The 15,460-nt window shown below is 38.6% G+C and overlaps 1 protein-coding gene across 9 annotated transcripts in view; it reads right to left on the bottom strand.

Moving 5' to 3' along the window:
- Positions 1-15,460, bottom strand: part of PRDM5 (PR/SET domain 5) — a 255,174-nt gene that overhangs the window by 89,481 nt on the left and 150,233 nt on the right. For all 9 annotated transcript variants that reach the window (XM_027543714.1, XM_027543706.1, XM_027543709.1 and 6 more), the window contains 2 exons: positions 13,457-13,617; positions 9,939-10,032 (listed from right to left, as the gene is read on the bottom strand). In XM_027543714.1, coding sequence (XP_027399515.1) covers positions 9,939-10,032; positions 13,457-13,617 — 255 coding nt within the window. The remainder of the gene's footprint in view (positions 1-9,938; positions 10,033-13,456; positions 13,618-15,460) is intronic.

Raw genomic sequence — 15,460 nt, 5'->3', positions numbered from 1 at the left:
CTTAGCAAATCATTGTATTTTGCCAAGTATTACTTCAGATCAGTTGCTCGGTCGTGTCTGACTCTTTGTGACCCCATGAATTACAGCACGCCAGGCCTCCCTGTCCATCACCAACTCCCGGAGTTCACTCAAACTCATGTCCATTGAGTTGGTGATACCATCCAGCCATCTCATCATCTGTCATCCCCTTTTCCTCCTGCCCTCAATCCCTCCCAGCATTAGGGTCTTTTCCAATTAATCAGCTCTTCGCATCAGGTGGCCAAAGTATTGGACTTTCAGCCTCAGCTCAGTCCTTCCAATGAACACCCAGGACTGGTCTCCTTTAGGATGGACTGGTTGAATCTCCTTGCAGTCCAAGGGACTCTCAAGAGTCTTCTCCAACACCACAGTTCAAAAGCATCAATTCTTTGGCACTGAGCTTTCTTCACAGTCCAACTCTCACATCCATACATGACCACTGGAAAAACCAAAGCTTTGACTAGACGGACCTTTGTTGGTAAAGTAATATCTCTGTTTTTTAATATGCTGTCTAGGTTGGTCATAACTTTCCTTCCAAGGAATAAGCGTCTTTTAATTTCACAGCTGCAATCATCATCTGCAGTGATTTTGGAGCCCAAAAAAATAAACTCTGACACTATTTCCACTGTTTCCCCATCTGTTTCCCATGAAGTGATGGGACCAGATGCCATGATCATCGTTTTCTGAATGTTGAGCTTTAAGCCAACTTTTTCACTCTCCTCTTTCACTTTCATCATGAGGCTCTTTAGTTCCTCTTCACTTTCTGCCATAAGGGTGGTGTCATCTGCATATCTGAGGTTATTGATATTTCTCCTGGCAATCTTGACTCCATCTTGTGCTTCCTCCAGCCCAGCGTTTCTCATGATGTACTCTGCATATAAGTTAAATAATCAGGGTGACAATATACAGCCTTGACGTACTCCTTTTCCTATTTGGAACCAGTCTGTTGTTCCATGTCCAGTTCTAACTGTTGCTTCCTGACCTGCATACAGGTTTCTCAAGAGGCAGGTCAGGCTGTCTGGTATTCCCTTCTCTTTCAGAATTTTCCACAGTTTATTGTGTTCCACACAGTCAAAGGCTTTGGCATAGTCAATAAAGCAGAAGTAGATGTTTTTCTGGAACTCTCTTGCTTTTTCAATGATCCAGCGGATGTTGGCAATGTGATTTCTGGCTCCGCTGCCTTTCCTAAAACCAGCTTGAACATCTGGAAGTTCACAGTTCATGTACTGCTGAAGCCTGGCTTGGGGAATTTTGAGCATTACTTTACTAGAGTGTGAGATGAGTGCAACTGTGCGGTAGTTTGAGCATTCTTTGGCATTGCCTTTCTTTGGGATTGGAATGAAAACTGACCTTTTCCAGTCCTGTGGCTACTGCTGAGTTTTCCAAATCTGCTGGCATATTGAGGGCAGCACTTTCACAGCATCATCTTTCAGGATTTGAAAGAGCTCAACTGGAATTCCATCACCTCCACTAGTTTTGTTCATAGTGATGCTTTCTAAGGCCCACTTGTCTTCACATTCCAGGATGTCTGGCTCTAGGTGAGTGATCACACCATCGTGATTATCTTGGTCATGAAAATCTTTTTTGTACAGTTCTTCTGTGTATTCTTGCCACCTCTTCTTAATATCTTCTGCTTCTGTTAGGTCCCTACCATTTCTGTCCTTTATCGAGCCCATCTTTGCATGAAATGTTCCCTTGGTATCTCTAATTTTCTTGAAGAGATCTCTAGTCTTTCTCATTCTGTTGTTTTCCTCTATTTCTTTGCATTGATCACTGAGGAAGGCTTTCTTATCTCTTCTTGCTATTCTTTTGAACTCTGCATTCAAATGGGAATATCTTTCCTTTTCTCCTTTGCTTTTCGCTTCTCTTCTTCATGAAATTAAAAGACGCTTGCTCCTTGGAAGAAAAGCTATGACTAACCTAGACAGTGTATTAAAAAGCAGAGACATTACTTTGCTGAAAAAGGTCCATATAGTCAAAGCTATGGTTTTTCCAACAGTCATGTACAGATATGAGATTTGGACCATAAAGTAGCCTAAAGCACCAAAGAATCGATGCTTTCTAACTGTGGTACTGGAGAAGACTCTTCAGAATCCCTTGGACTACAAGGAGATCAAACAAGTCAATCCTAAAGGAAATCAAACCTGAATATTCATTGGACAGACTGATGTTGAAGCTCCAATACTTTTGGCCACCTGACGTGGGAAGCTGACTCATGAGAAAAGACCCTGATGCCGGGGAAGACTGAGGGAAGGAGAAAGGGATGACAGAAGGTGAGATGGTTGGATTACATCATCGACTCAATGGACATGAGTTTGAGCAAACTCTGATAGATAATAAAGGACAGGGAAGCCTGGTGTGCTGCAGTCCATGGGGTCACGAAGAGTCAGATGCAACTGAGCAACAACAACAACATTAAGAAAAAAATACAACAGAGACATAAATACTAAGATTCTTCCCAGCACTAAAAGACCAGTAGTAATCCAACAGCTAAGTGATCACTGCCTGATAGAATGACCACAGGCACGAGTCAATAAAATAAAACCTGTTCTAAGAAAATTAACATGAAGAAAACTGCATTTCATGCTACACAAAGCAAGTGTCCCTGAATCAGATAGGAAATGATGAAAGCTACCAACTGCCAAACTGGAAAGAATGATAAACTGAAGTCATATTTCCTCTTCATAAAGCTCAGTGTTATCTAATGTTACAACAAAGAAAACTGGCTTCCCCAAATACTGATGGACAGTTTGAATACTATAAAAACAAAATGAAACTGACTCCTTCAACATAATGGGAAAATGATGAAAAGCCTACTACCTCTATAAAAATCTCATCACACTGCAGTGCATTCAAATGTACATCCATCTAAATGAAAGGGTCAACTATAAATAAAGTCATTTCACAAAAATAAAAGAAGTAATCTGTCCATCCATACGACATTCTGGAAAATGAAAAATTAAGGAGACAGTAAAAAGATCAGTGGTTGCCAGGGGTTGAGAATGGTTGGATGAACAGATAAAGCAAAATGAATTTTTGGGCAGTGAAAATTCTCTGAATATTATAATGGTGGATCCACATTTGTCCAAACCAAAAGAATGTACAACATCAACAGTGAACCGTAATGTAAATTAAAGACTTATAAGCTGTCAGTGTAGGTTCATCAATTGTAACAAATGTACCATTCTGGTTGGGAATATTGATAGTAGGGGAGACTACACATGGGTGGAGTGGGGAAAGTAGATGCAGAAATCTCTGTACCTTTCTGTATTTTGCCATGAACCTAAAACTGCCCTAAAAATAAAGTCATTTAGAAAAATAGAAAGAATCTGGTGAAACTAAATTTAATCATCATTTTCTGTTATTGCCCACTCTAAAGATGACTATGGAGTAAATGAACAAGTGATGGTTGTTTTAAAAAAAAATCAGAACGCCTTTCACTTGGTTCTAAAGCATAAACTTGCCATATTGCAGAAATAAAACACTACTTCCAGAATTCCACTTCTCAACTTTATATACTGAAGAAGTTATTGAATTTTTTTCATTTTTGTGGTGATAACAGTTTTGTAGCAGCTTACAGCTTTGTAGCAAAAAAGAGATAACACAAAAATAAAATAGACTTTGAAGTAAGAAGAATTTGAATCTTATTACTCTGACTGGATAGGTCATTTGCTTCTCTGAATCTCAGCTTCATTTAGAAAATGAGAAGGAATGATCTGAGAAACCTATCACATTGGCTATGAAAGGATTAACTCAGGTAATATCTGAGAAAGCTTCCCTCCTTCAATAGACTTGATTAAAAAGCCAGATCTGTCTTGCCCTTCAGCTCAGAATCTAGTCAGGGAACAGATAAAGTTTAGTATCATAACTGAGAAGAGATATCCATTTATACCAAACAATGGGAGGCCTCAAAATCTCCTGTGAGAAGCAACATAATGCAAGAGACTGTAATATGTCACACAATTGTTTGTAATGATTCCAGTTCCTACAGAATTAACTCATCAAACAAAATGGACGATGGGAGGGGAGTGAAGGGAAGGACAGGTAACATGCCAGGAAGAAAGTGACATTCAACTGGAGATTGGAGGGGACGGACCCTGGGATGCCAAGTATCAGCACGAGGGATGTCATCTGCACAAGGTAAAGGGAAACCACCGAAAGGTCTCCAATAGGATAACAGCTTGACTGGTTACTTTCAATTCTTTACATTTTCTTTTTTAAAGAATACATATGCTTTCAAATGTATTTAAAAAAACTTCTGAATAATCCAGTAGAATTGCAAGTTTCCTGGAATTCCTTTTTTAAAATGATTAAGCATGAAGCAGTGATATTTTGTTCCTTCAGAAGAATCTGGCTTCTCTCTGAGCAATACAACTGTAAGCAAAAAAATGAAACAACAGAAGTCTGCTTATGTTTAAAGAATATAGCATTCCCTGATGAAAGGGCCAGGCCGTGAGGGAGAGGGAGGCATGAGTAAGATGTGAGCTGTGACGCTGGATGTCCAAGAGATAGATCTCAGTTGCCCCTACTTGGTATCCGTGTACATTCCTTGGTTCTCATGGAATAAAACACTCCCGCTTTTAATTATGAAAATTTTCAAACATGAAGAAAAATTAGAAAAATGGTTCAATGAACACTATAGACCCTCATTTAGGTTTAATATTACCATATTTGCTTTCTCATTGTCATTTCTCTTTTCAAAATGCATTTTTATATGTACTTCATGCTGGTCCATTTGATAATAAGATGCAGATATGTAATACCTAGATAGTTAAACATGAACATTCTGATAAGTTTCCTGCATAATCATAACATTAATATACTTTAAATATTTTGCTTACACAAGAAAATTATAGAAAAATTATAAAATACAGAAAATCATCAAGAAAATTTAATCTATCATATTTAAAATGCAAAGAAATAACCACAGTTAACAACTTAATATTTAACCTTTAAGACCTTAACATTAATTTTATTAAACCTTAACTCCCGAGTACCATGTTTTAATATTTTTAGCTATGAAGTGGGAAATAACTTCCTTTAATGCATATTATATATGAAAAGTTGTCTCAAGAAAAAGCACTTGTATGATTGATTCATGAGCTGAACTAACAGTTTTTTTCTCATGGAACATCATTTTTACTCGAAACAAAATGATGACAAAATATGGTTATTCAGATTTGGGTATATGGTGAACTTTCTTTTTTTTTTTTTTAATAAAAAGTCTGTCATTTCAAAAGAAAAGAAGAAAGGCAGGCAGGGAGGGAAATATGCCCTACCAAACGTAAGAATTAGAGTAGTCAAAGCAAAATTCAGAATTTTGGAAAATCTGTACATGCTACCATGCTTGAAGGCGTCTGAACACTCAGACTTGTCTAATGAGATCAGTGATGACATTAACACGTGTGCAGGATCTATGTAACTCGGTGAGCCAACACTTTCCACATGATCTGTGCATCATGTTACAGAATCACGCGCGGGTAAAAGATCATTCAAAGCACAAGACACACCAATGGATTTTAAAGTAACAAAACAGGAGAAGCCCATTGAGAAGATTTGAATTTCCACAACATAAGATATAAAAAAAAAAAACTACTACTTTTTGAGTTTTACTGTAGTAATAAACAACATGCAGAATTACTTACAAAGGATAGTTAAGAACTCTAACCATAAATCTGTGTGAGGCCAAATTTTCTTTAAATTCTGCAACCAAAAGAACTTGCTGCAGCAGGATGAACTAAGAAACAGACATAGGAACCTAGCTGTCTCCTCTTGAACCAGATATTAAAGTTTCAGAGATGTACAACAGTGTGTCCCTTCTCACTAAATTATTTCTGACTAGGAAAATGTAGCTACTTTCTGTAAAACTGTGTTTATGTAAATATGTAATGGATGTACTGTTGTTATTTTTAACAAATTAACAAATACTGTTAAATGTTCTCAATTTGGGCTTCCCTGGTGGCTCAGTGGTAAAGAATCCGCTTGCTAATGCAGCAGACGTGGGTTTGATCCCTGCATCAGGAAGATCCCCTGGGGAAGGGAATGGCAACCCACTCCAGTATTCTGCCTGGGAAAACCCAAGGAGAGAGAAGCCTGATGGGCTACAGTCCATGGGGTTGCAAAAGGGTTGGACATGACTTAGCAACTAAACAACAACAAACAAATATAACCCATACAAATAGAAGCTTCCCAGGCCCCCAGTGATTTCTAAGATGGTAAGGAGAGTTGAGGCTGAAGTGTGAGCACCAATGATCCAGAGTGCCTTCTTCCTCAGAGCTGCATCAGCTGTCTGTCCTGACTGTCCCACCCATCTTCACTCAGGGTCCTCCTCACCTCACTGCACAGTCCCTAACTGTACATACCTAAATGCTTCCTATAGAATAGGCTGTGACCCCATGCCCCTGTTACACTGTAGCACAAACGTAAATTGCGAAATCTAGTGTGAGAAAGGGCTGAATTAAATCATGTGATTTAGTAAGAAAAAATAATAAAAGGAGAGAAAAAATGAATTTACAGAACTCAAAATAAGGAAAGCTTTATCATCAAAGAAGCAAAATAACTAACTACACAAACTCATTTGGTCACTGAGCTAGCTTCCAAGAAGAGCAAATGGATGCATAAGATTTGGAGAATAGGACAAAGCAAATAAAACAAGCAAAAGCAACATCTGTCCACACAAAAAAACACATCCATGCCAGGACTGTTGTGGAAACCCAGATACCAGCTCTGCAGTCACTGACAAACTGCTTGGCACCAACCATTTCAAATAGAGTCCCGGCCGTGCTGCCAGGCAGCTGTCACCAAAAACACTGGCTTCACATCAGAGTGACTCAAAGCAGCACTGCAAAATGTGAAGATGAGTCCAATTTTAAGCAGAAAAAAAATATCTAGTTATAAGTAAATGTGCGTGCTAAGTCAGTTCGTAAATAACAAGCATAAATAAACACACAACTATTTGTGTGGACATACACAAACACATAAGCCGCCTTTATATTTTCACTTTATTTATTTAAATTTATGTGTGTCTGACTGTGCCTTAGCACTGTTGGCTGAATTCAGGTGGCCTGTTTTCTTGATCAGAAACCAATAGAACAGAATCTGTACAACACTTAAATAGCCAGATCATGTATAAAGTGTTATGATTAAGTATTATTTAAATTACATATAATACAGAACATAATATATGACAACAAAAACCACTACATTTATTTAATATTTTTATTGGACAGAACTCTTAGAGCTCAAAAACTTATTAATACAACTTTTTAATTAAACTTTTAGAAGAAATTACTTGTTTAAGGTTATTCTTCACTGCCCATCATACCTACAAGTAAAATAAAATGCAGGCACTTGGAATTCTCAAGGATGCAATATTTTTGAATAATCGAGTGTTCTATGATTGAATGAATGAATGAAAGTCACTCAGTCACATCCGACTCTTTGCAACGCCATGGACTATACAGTCCATGGAATTCTCCAGGCCAAAAGACTGGAGTGGGTTGCCATGCCCTCCTCCAAGGGATCTTCCCAACTCAGGGATCGAACCCAGATCTCCCGCATTGCAGGCAGATTCTTTACCAGCTGAGCCACTAGAGGAAGAAGAATACTGGAGTGGGTAGCCTATCCCTTCTCCAGCGGATCTTTCCGACCCAGGAATCGATCTGGGGTCTCTTGCATTTCAAGAGGATTCTTTACCAGCTGAGCTATCATTGGATCCATCTTTTCTGTGCTAAAACACACATTTTAATGCATTCTGAACAATTATCGCCGCCTTTTAAAAACATACTTGTGGGCTTCCTTGGTGGCTCAGTGGTAACAAGTCCACCTGCCCATGCAGGAGACATGGGTTCAATCCCTGGTCCGAGAAGATCCCACCTGCCACAGAGCAGCTATGTCTGTGTGCTAGAGCCCGGGCACTGCAGCTCCTGAGACCACGAGCCCCCCAGTCAGAGCAGCCACTGCAGTGAGAAGCTCGGGCACCACAACTAGAGAGTAGCCCTCATTCTCCATCACCAAAGACAAGCCCACATGGCAATACAGACCCACACAGCCAGAAATAAACAAAGTCATTAAAATAAACAAAAATGCACTTGGGACTTCCCTGCTGGTCCAGGGGCTAAGACTGCCCTCCCAACGCAGGGGTCCGGGTTCCATCCTGGGTCAGAGAACGAGATCCCACGTGCCATAACTAAAGACTCTGCGTGCCACAACTGGGACCCAGCACAGCCAAATAAACAAATAAAATATTAGAAAAATAAAAACATACTATACCAACCGGAAGTCAATTAGACGGTAATGGCTTAGGGCATTATATACTATGATATGAAGAAATAACACATTTTCCCCATTTCCTACTTGCCCTCCTTCCACACACAAATTATCAATATATACACAAGCACACACGGACAGACATAAAATCTGAGGAAACCGTAAGTTACATTTCCAGGATGGCGGTGCAAAGCTGCAGTTCCAAGCATTACTGATTTGCAACGGAAGGCTGGTCTCGCTCTTGCCCTTCCCTGTCTCTACCACAACCCCACATGGCCTCCAATGCACAGAAGAGAATGGCGCCTGGTGGCATCAAAGACCACACTGCCAGGCTACAGAGGCGGGCTCAGTGCTTCGGCGCGCTCTCTGCTCACTCTCCATCATCCACCTGCTTCTTCTGTACAAAGGACACGGTGCTAACAGTCGCAGGCACTGGTTTAAGTCCACCTGTCCTCAACATGGTTCTCTAATGCCCTTTCCTTTTTGCTTCTCCCTACTCTGCTTTCTGTTATATTCTTCTCCTGGACGCCATCCTGAAAATCTCACTTTCTCTAGGTACTTCTAAGCAAGAAGACCCCTTTTTCTTCTTTAGGCTGCCCATTATTCCACAGTCATCATGTATAATACTTCATCTCTTCTAGGTCACATATTTCATTTAAAGGTATTTAAGAGGCTATTCGAAGATGACAACTACTAAGCTGACCTAAGTCTTTCAGCTTTAGCCAGAAAATTAGAAATTATGCCACAAAATAAGAAATCATGCTTCACGGCTGTCCTTTTTTTTCAATCTATGCATAATAATCACCATATTGATTCTTCGACCTGCCTGAACTAACTTTTTGTCATTCACCACAGAGTTACTGTGCTAAACACTAAGTTAGGTGCTGGGGACACAATGATAAAGTCAAATACTGTGGCCCCTGAATAAAAAGCTTCAGCAATGTAATCCGGTTACACAGTTTACCAAACACATTCCAGCTACTGAGGACCCCTGAAGAGTCACATACATCTGTCACATCTAGCTGTCAAATTAAGAGCATTCTTTCAAGTCTTTTCAAGTACTTCTCTACATGACAGACAAAATCCAAACAAAGTTCTTTCAAGAGTATTCAGATGTTCCTTCACCCTTCACTAGGGTACAGCCCTCTTTCAGGAGAGAAATTACATAGGAAGTAGTAAGAAATGAAGAAACCCTTTAGGAAGCAATTCAGGGCATAACAGATACTGTGGTCACATCACCCTTGTGTTCAACGAAATCCTACAGCATTCAAACCACATTCCAAGGACGTCTAACATTTTAAAAGGGCATATCTAATGCAAGTTATAGGAAGAGTTTTAAGAGGAGACCCTCAGCCTTCTATGAAACTGCTATTTCCTATTCCATCCATTAGCCTAGTATACAAAGTAAAAAACAGTTATATCATAAACAAACATTAAAAAGTTTCCACTTTAGATATTTAACTTAGTTTGGGAAAGGATACTTATTCAAAATTTTTCTAGAGTAAGAACCAAGATGTTATAAAACTTTGTAAGAGAGAAAACAGTCAAGAATAATTCTTAAACTTGGAGCCATTTTGTAAAATTATAAATTCCTTATCCTGGAGGAATTGATTTCTTTGTGTTGTCTTTATCACCAATTACAACCCACATACCTGTGTGGCTACGGATGTGAACTCTCAGTGTACCACTGCTGGCAAATTTCTGGCCACAATATGGACAGATTTTCTCCTTTTCTCCTGTATGCGTCTAAACAGAAAGAAATAAAAAGGGTTGAGGATAAATGTAAAGAATTAGGTAAAAATGATTAAGTGCCTCTGACAACAGTAAATCCTTTTTTCCCAGGATTACGTTTCTTTAAAATGATTTAATATCACAATGAGATTTTAAACAATTTATCATGGGTATTCCCACTGGTTCAAAAAAACCTCTTAGAATCATGCATTAGTGTAAATTTGAAAATAATTCTGCAGTTTACATTTTAAGGCTTTCGGAGCCCCCATCTAAAAATGATTAAGTTATACAAAACTAGTATATGCTAGCAAAACCACATAATCTAAATGGGGCTACAGCTGCCCTTGACTGTGCCAAGAAACACTTCCTTAGAAGCATTTTTCCACATTCTTCGTGGGCACTTAATGCTTGAAGACAGAATTAATCTCAATAAAGTACTCTGTTACTTGCATCATGTTTGTTCGACTGAATTGATTTTACTACAAAGCAAAGAAAAAGAATAAATCTGATTTCATCTTGAAAATCAGCAAGTGTTAAATGAACAGCCAATCTCAAAGATCACTGTTGCCTTAAACATATCTTTTATCTGAGCATAAAACTACCACACAAGAAAAGGTGAATGAGTATCATCAAAAGCCAGTTTTGATAAAATGTGAGAGTTCAAAGAAAGAAAAAAAAGAGTGACCTTTCCCAAAAGAAGATGCAGATGGAATGTTTAAAACTTGTCTCACGATCTCATCAGGTGACCAGTGTTTCTACCAATATCAAAATAAGTCATTTCAATAAATGAGGGGTCAGAGCTACTCTTCAAGTTTCATTGTTTTTTTCAAACTTAGGAGAAGGGAAAAGAAGGGAGGAGAAGGCAATCACTTCAGATACCTCCTGTACATTCTCTCAAATCATTTTTAGATTTTTTTATTTCAGTGATAACCCAAATGTTAATAAAAGCATATTGTGGATCATCTGGGTTACCACAACAATTACAAAACAGAACTTCCAGGACCTGTGTCTGGAAGCATTTGCTTTTATGCAAATTATTAGAAGTATCATTATTTGAATTGCCATTGAGGTTGCGAAGAGTCAGACGTGACTTAGCAACTAAACAGTAACAACAAGAAAATGTAAAAAGAACAGGAAAAGTTTTTAAAAATGATGTGTTCCCAGAAGGGAAAGACAGGCTGGCTGGAATACAGAAAAGGGGATGGAGCATTTATGTCATAACTTGATAAACCTGAAGAATCACAAACCTAGCCAAACATTCTCATCTTCCATATTAAAATGACTATTGTTGCTATTGTTGAGTTACTAAGTTGTATCCAACTCTTTTGTGAAACCATGGACTGTAGCCTGCCAGACTTCTACTTCCATGGAATTTTCCAGGCAAGAATACTGGAGTGGGGTGCCATTTCCTCCTCCAGGGGATCTTCCAGACCCAGGGATCAAACCTGCATCTCCTGCATTGGCAGGTGGATTCTTTACCACTGAGCCACCAGGGAAGCCCCAAATTGATTGTTAATCTTAATATAATCAGTTTCATAAACTTATTGGTTGATATTTACTTTATAAATTCTCATTTTTGAATTATGATCTATATTTGGATATAATATTTGTAATTTGTAAAAGAGTTATAAATGAAATATCTTCATCAACTTCAGTGTCCTTTAGGTTTTCTCCATTGAAAAAGATTTGTATTATTCGCAAGTTTGAGGAATACAGTCTAATCGACAGCCATAACAGCCAATAATACTGTCTACAACAGAGGGCTCCTTGATTCCGCATTTGGCAGGCACTTAACTTTCCATTTTCCCTACAAGTTCTTGTACAAAACAGGTATACATTCTTTACACCTCAGTGAGAACTGTTACTCCCATGGTCCGCATTATGGTTCAGTTTAAAGAAATGGTATAACATTTTAACATATAACAGACCTGTGTTCTTCTTAGTCCCTGACAGAAGGGGCAAAATATGGCCATTCTTTCTGATTAATGTAACACTGTTTAGAAATTTTATACAGCTATAAAATGTAGTTATTTCAACACTGGATTATTCCAAACAGGCAACTACCAAGTAATTTGTAATATCTTTATAAAATCCACAGGATCTCTCTTGCTGTTACATAAGTATTTCATTGTTCCCTTACTTATAACTCAGTTACGTGTACTTCACTGGTATAAGTTTCAAATTAAAGGCCATTAAGGCAATAGTAATGAAAAGAATTAAAATGTTCCTTTCAGCTTAATTCAAAAATATGTATTATTAGGTGCAGAATTTGATTGGATGGTATTAAAAGATACTGAAAGTATAACACTAAAAATCTTAAATATGGATAAGAAAGCATGGAAACAAATCTATATGAGAACAATATTTGGGTAAATACAGGAGTCGAAAATGAACAATGCACTAGTAAATACATTCTATGACAATCTGTTATTGCAGACAAACAAACTATATCTTTCTTGAAAACTCACTACATTTTCTCATTGATTAAAACACAACAAAAGGTTAATAAATTTATGAAAAAGTAATCCAATCAATGGAAGTTAAAACATTATTCTTTTCAGAGTTTTGAAAAGAGAAGACTATCATTATTACTGAGCATTGAAGATGCAATAAAAGAAAATTACTCAGTTCAGTCCTTTTGAAACAGCTGTATTAAGGATAGGTACCAAAATAAGCATTATAATGACAGAAGTCACTTCAAAACTTCATTCAGCAGGGCACACTGAGCAACAGAAAGCCAGCACACGTCACAGTCATTTCTAAAGTCAACACTAAGACCTTCAGCTTCATTAACCATAGTATGAATTTTGATATTTTAAAAATACACTTAAAATGCATTTAATCAACAAGTAGAGTTGATCTGCTGGAGGTAATTAGGATAACACAACTATAAAAATCTCCAAATCACCATCAGTATGAACATCATTTTATTAGCATTGAACAAATACTTATCACGTCCCTGTTCTGTACCAGGAACTTCCCTAGGTCCTAGAGATGCAAGATGTAGAAGGACCACTCCAATCCCAGAAGAGCTCAGTCTAATAATCTGTCAGTAAGTATCTGAGCTAGTTTTCGAAACTAAAGCTATTAAAAGTCCTACTCAATAGCTTTAAAAAAGAAACCTACATTAATCAAAAAATGTATAGAAGTGAATACTCTCCCATTCACTGAGCAGTCTGTGTAACTGTCAGCATAGCTGACATAGCTTGGGACTGCACAGCACCATACCTAAATCTAGGTTTGCTTTCAAACATATTCTCTTCTGATGAAATGAAGAAAACAGACACACGCTCAAGAGTTAGTATCAATCATGGGTTCCTTATTTGTCGTTCTGAGTAAATGTGTTGATAGATTAAAATTGATTATCATATAATTAACACATACACCTGTACAGTTAAAATACATAATCCTTTCAAAGCCACAGAAGGTTTCTACTTACTTTCTTATGACTTCTAAGCACTGAAGGTGTAACAAATGCCTTATTACACAGCTCACATCTGTACTTCTTGTGTCTTTCGTGGACCACCTGGACATGAACATTCAAGGTGTCCTTTCTTTTAAAGGTAGCATCACAGTGATGACACTTGAATGTCCTCTCACCTTAGAAATGAAAAATCAAATTACAGAACCAGATGCAACAACAGGGTGCTGTTAACACCCCTTCACGTCTACCGGATTTAGTGTTGTTTTCTCCAAAACCGGAGCTTTACAGCTCTAACAATTCATCGTAATCATAAAAGGTCATTCCTCCAACAACTTTTTCAGTTCCAATATTTGCTGTCCCCTGTGTCAATTAGGTGGGGGGCAGGGGGGAATCCTTTAACCTTTAACTGGATTCTCGGTGCCTTTAACTGGAAGATGTAGGGACTAAATCCGCTAATTTTCTAAAGATTGTAAGAACTTCAACGGCAGTATTTCTAGGGAAGGGGCTTGAGTGTGAGGGGCACAGACACTTATGTTCAGCAGTGAGCTGCCTTGCGGGCCCTCCTGAGGTTCCCTCCCATCACCACTCTCCCTCTGGGCGTCAGAGGCAGGGAAGAGCTGGCTCTCAGACAGGAAGCTGGTGTGAAGTCCCCGAAGGAGGAGGTCAGAGTGGGTCCTACACCTCGGGACAGGAGCGGGCTGCATCTCCCCTTTCTCCTTCAGCCCACTAACACTGTCCTTGGTTCACTGCGATAAGGCTGGGGAAGGGCTTCCATGTCCAGGTGCTCATCTGGGGGCTACATCTCAGAGAGGCACCTGCATGGAAGCAGGGATACCAGAGAGGCAACCACCCTTTCCTAACCGGAACCCTGGGTGCCTGGGAGGGTTCTCACCTTCGCATTAAACAGCCTCCCCTTGCAGGCAAGTACTCCCAAAGCTATGTTTAGGGAGATGGCAGGACTTAAACTTTCATATCAAGCTATGTCTAAAGTCCATTTTAAATACATTTTAATTGATCCATGTGCCCAATTAGAAGATAATGATCTCTCCCAAAAAGTCAGAAAACATATGTAACCTGTATAAAGACAGATTAGTGTTTGCATATATTCTCCCTTTTTAGAGACCTATTATAATAGCCCAAATTCACAAATTATATCCATTATAAGACAAAATATGCTGGTAAATTTCTTTACCTAAATATACTGCTGCTGCTGCTGCTAAGTCGCTTCAGTCGTGTCTGACTCTGTGTGACCCCATAGACAGCAGCCCACCAGGCTCCCCCGTCCCTGGGATTCTCCAGGCAAGAACACTGGAGTGGGTTGCCATTTCCTTCTCCAATGCATGAAGATGAAAAGTGAAAGTGAAGTCGCTCAGTCCTGTCCTACTCTGAGCGACCCCATGGACTGCAGCCTACAGGGCTCCTCCATCCATGGGATTTTCCAGGCAAGAGTACTAGAGTGGGGTGCCATCGCCTTCTCCGACCTAAATATGAGATTACCTCAATTTCAACCAAGATCCTTTACCTTCCACTCCATTTTAACTAGCATATATTTAGAAATTTGAAGACTCCATCATCTCTTCACATCAATTTAAGGGAGGACAAAAAGAAAGAAAATAAAAAGGAAAAAGCAAATAAAAAGGAAAAAGCAAATAACTTTCCCTTCATCTTTTCAAACAGAAGTTTGGCTCTTGAAAGTCTCAAAGCCTTTAAGGAAGCTGTTGAGTTGTTGAATTTGATACCTGAAATAGTCACACCAAACTGTACATGAGCTGTGCAGACTTCGAGAGGTGTGTTTGTATCTTGCCTTTCTGCATTTTTGTTGCAGGGTGTTACTACTGTCATCTCGTTTCTCTTCATTTATCTTTCATCATTTAAAATTTTATTTGTATAAAATGTATAACCAGTGAGAGTGAAAGGACAACTGACATAAGACTCTAAAAGTTAACAATACCAAATCTATTCAGGCACTGGATAAAAATACTCCAAGATTGCTCTTATGAAAGTATTTCCCTTAAAGCA

Source organism: Bos indicus x Bos taurus, chromosome 6 (assembly GCF_003369695.1).
Source record: "Bos indicus x Bos taurus breed Angus x Brahman F1 hybrid chromosome 6, Bos_hybrid_MaternalHap_v2.0, whole genome shotgun sequence".
Classification (NCBI taxonomy): Eukaryota; Metazoa; Chordata; class Mammalia; order Artiodactyla; family Bovidae; genus Bos; species Bos indicus x Bos taurus.
This window is presented reverse-complemented; position numbering and strand designations above follow the sequence as displayed.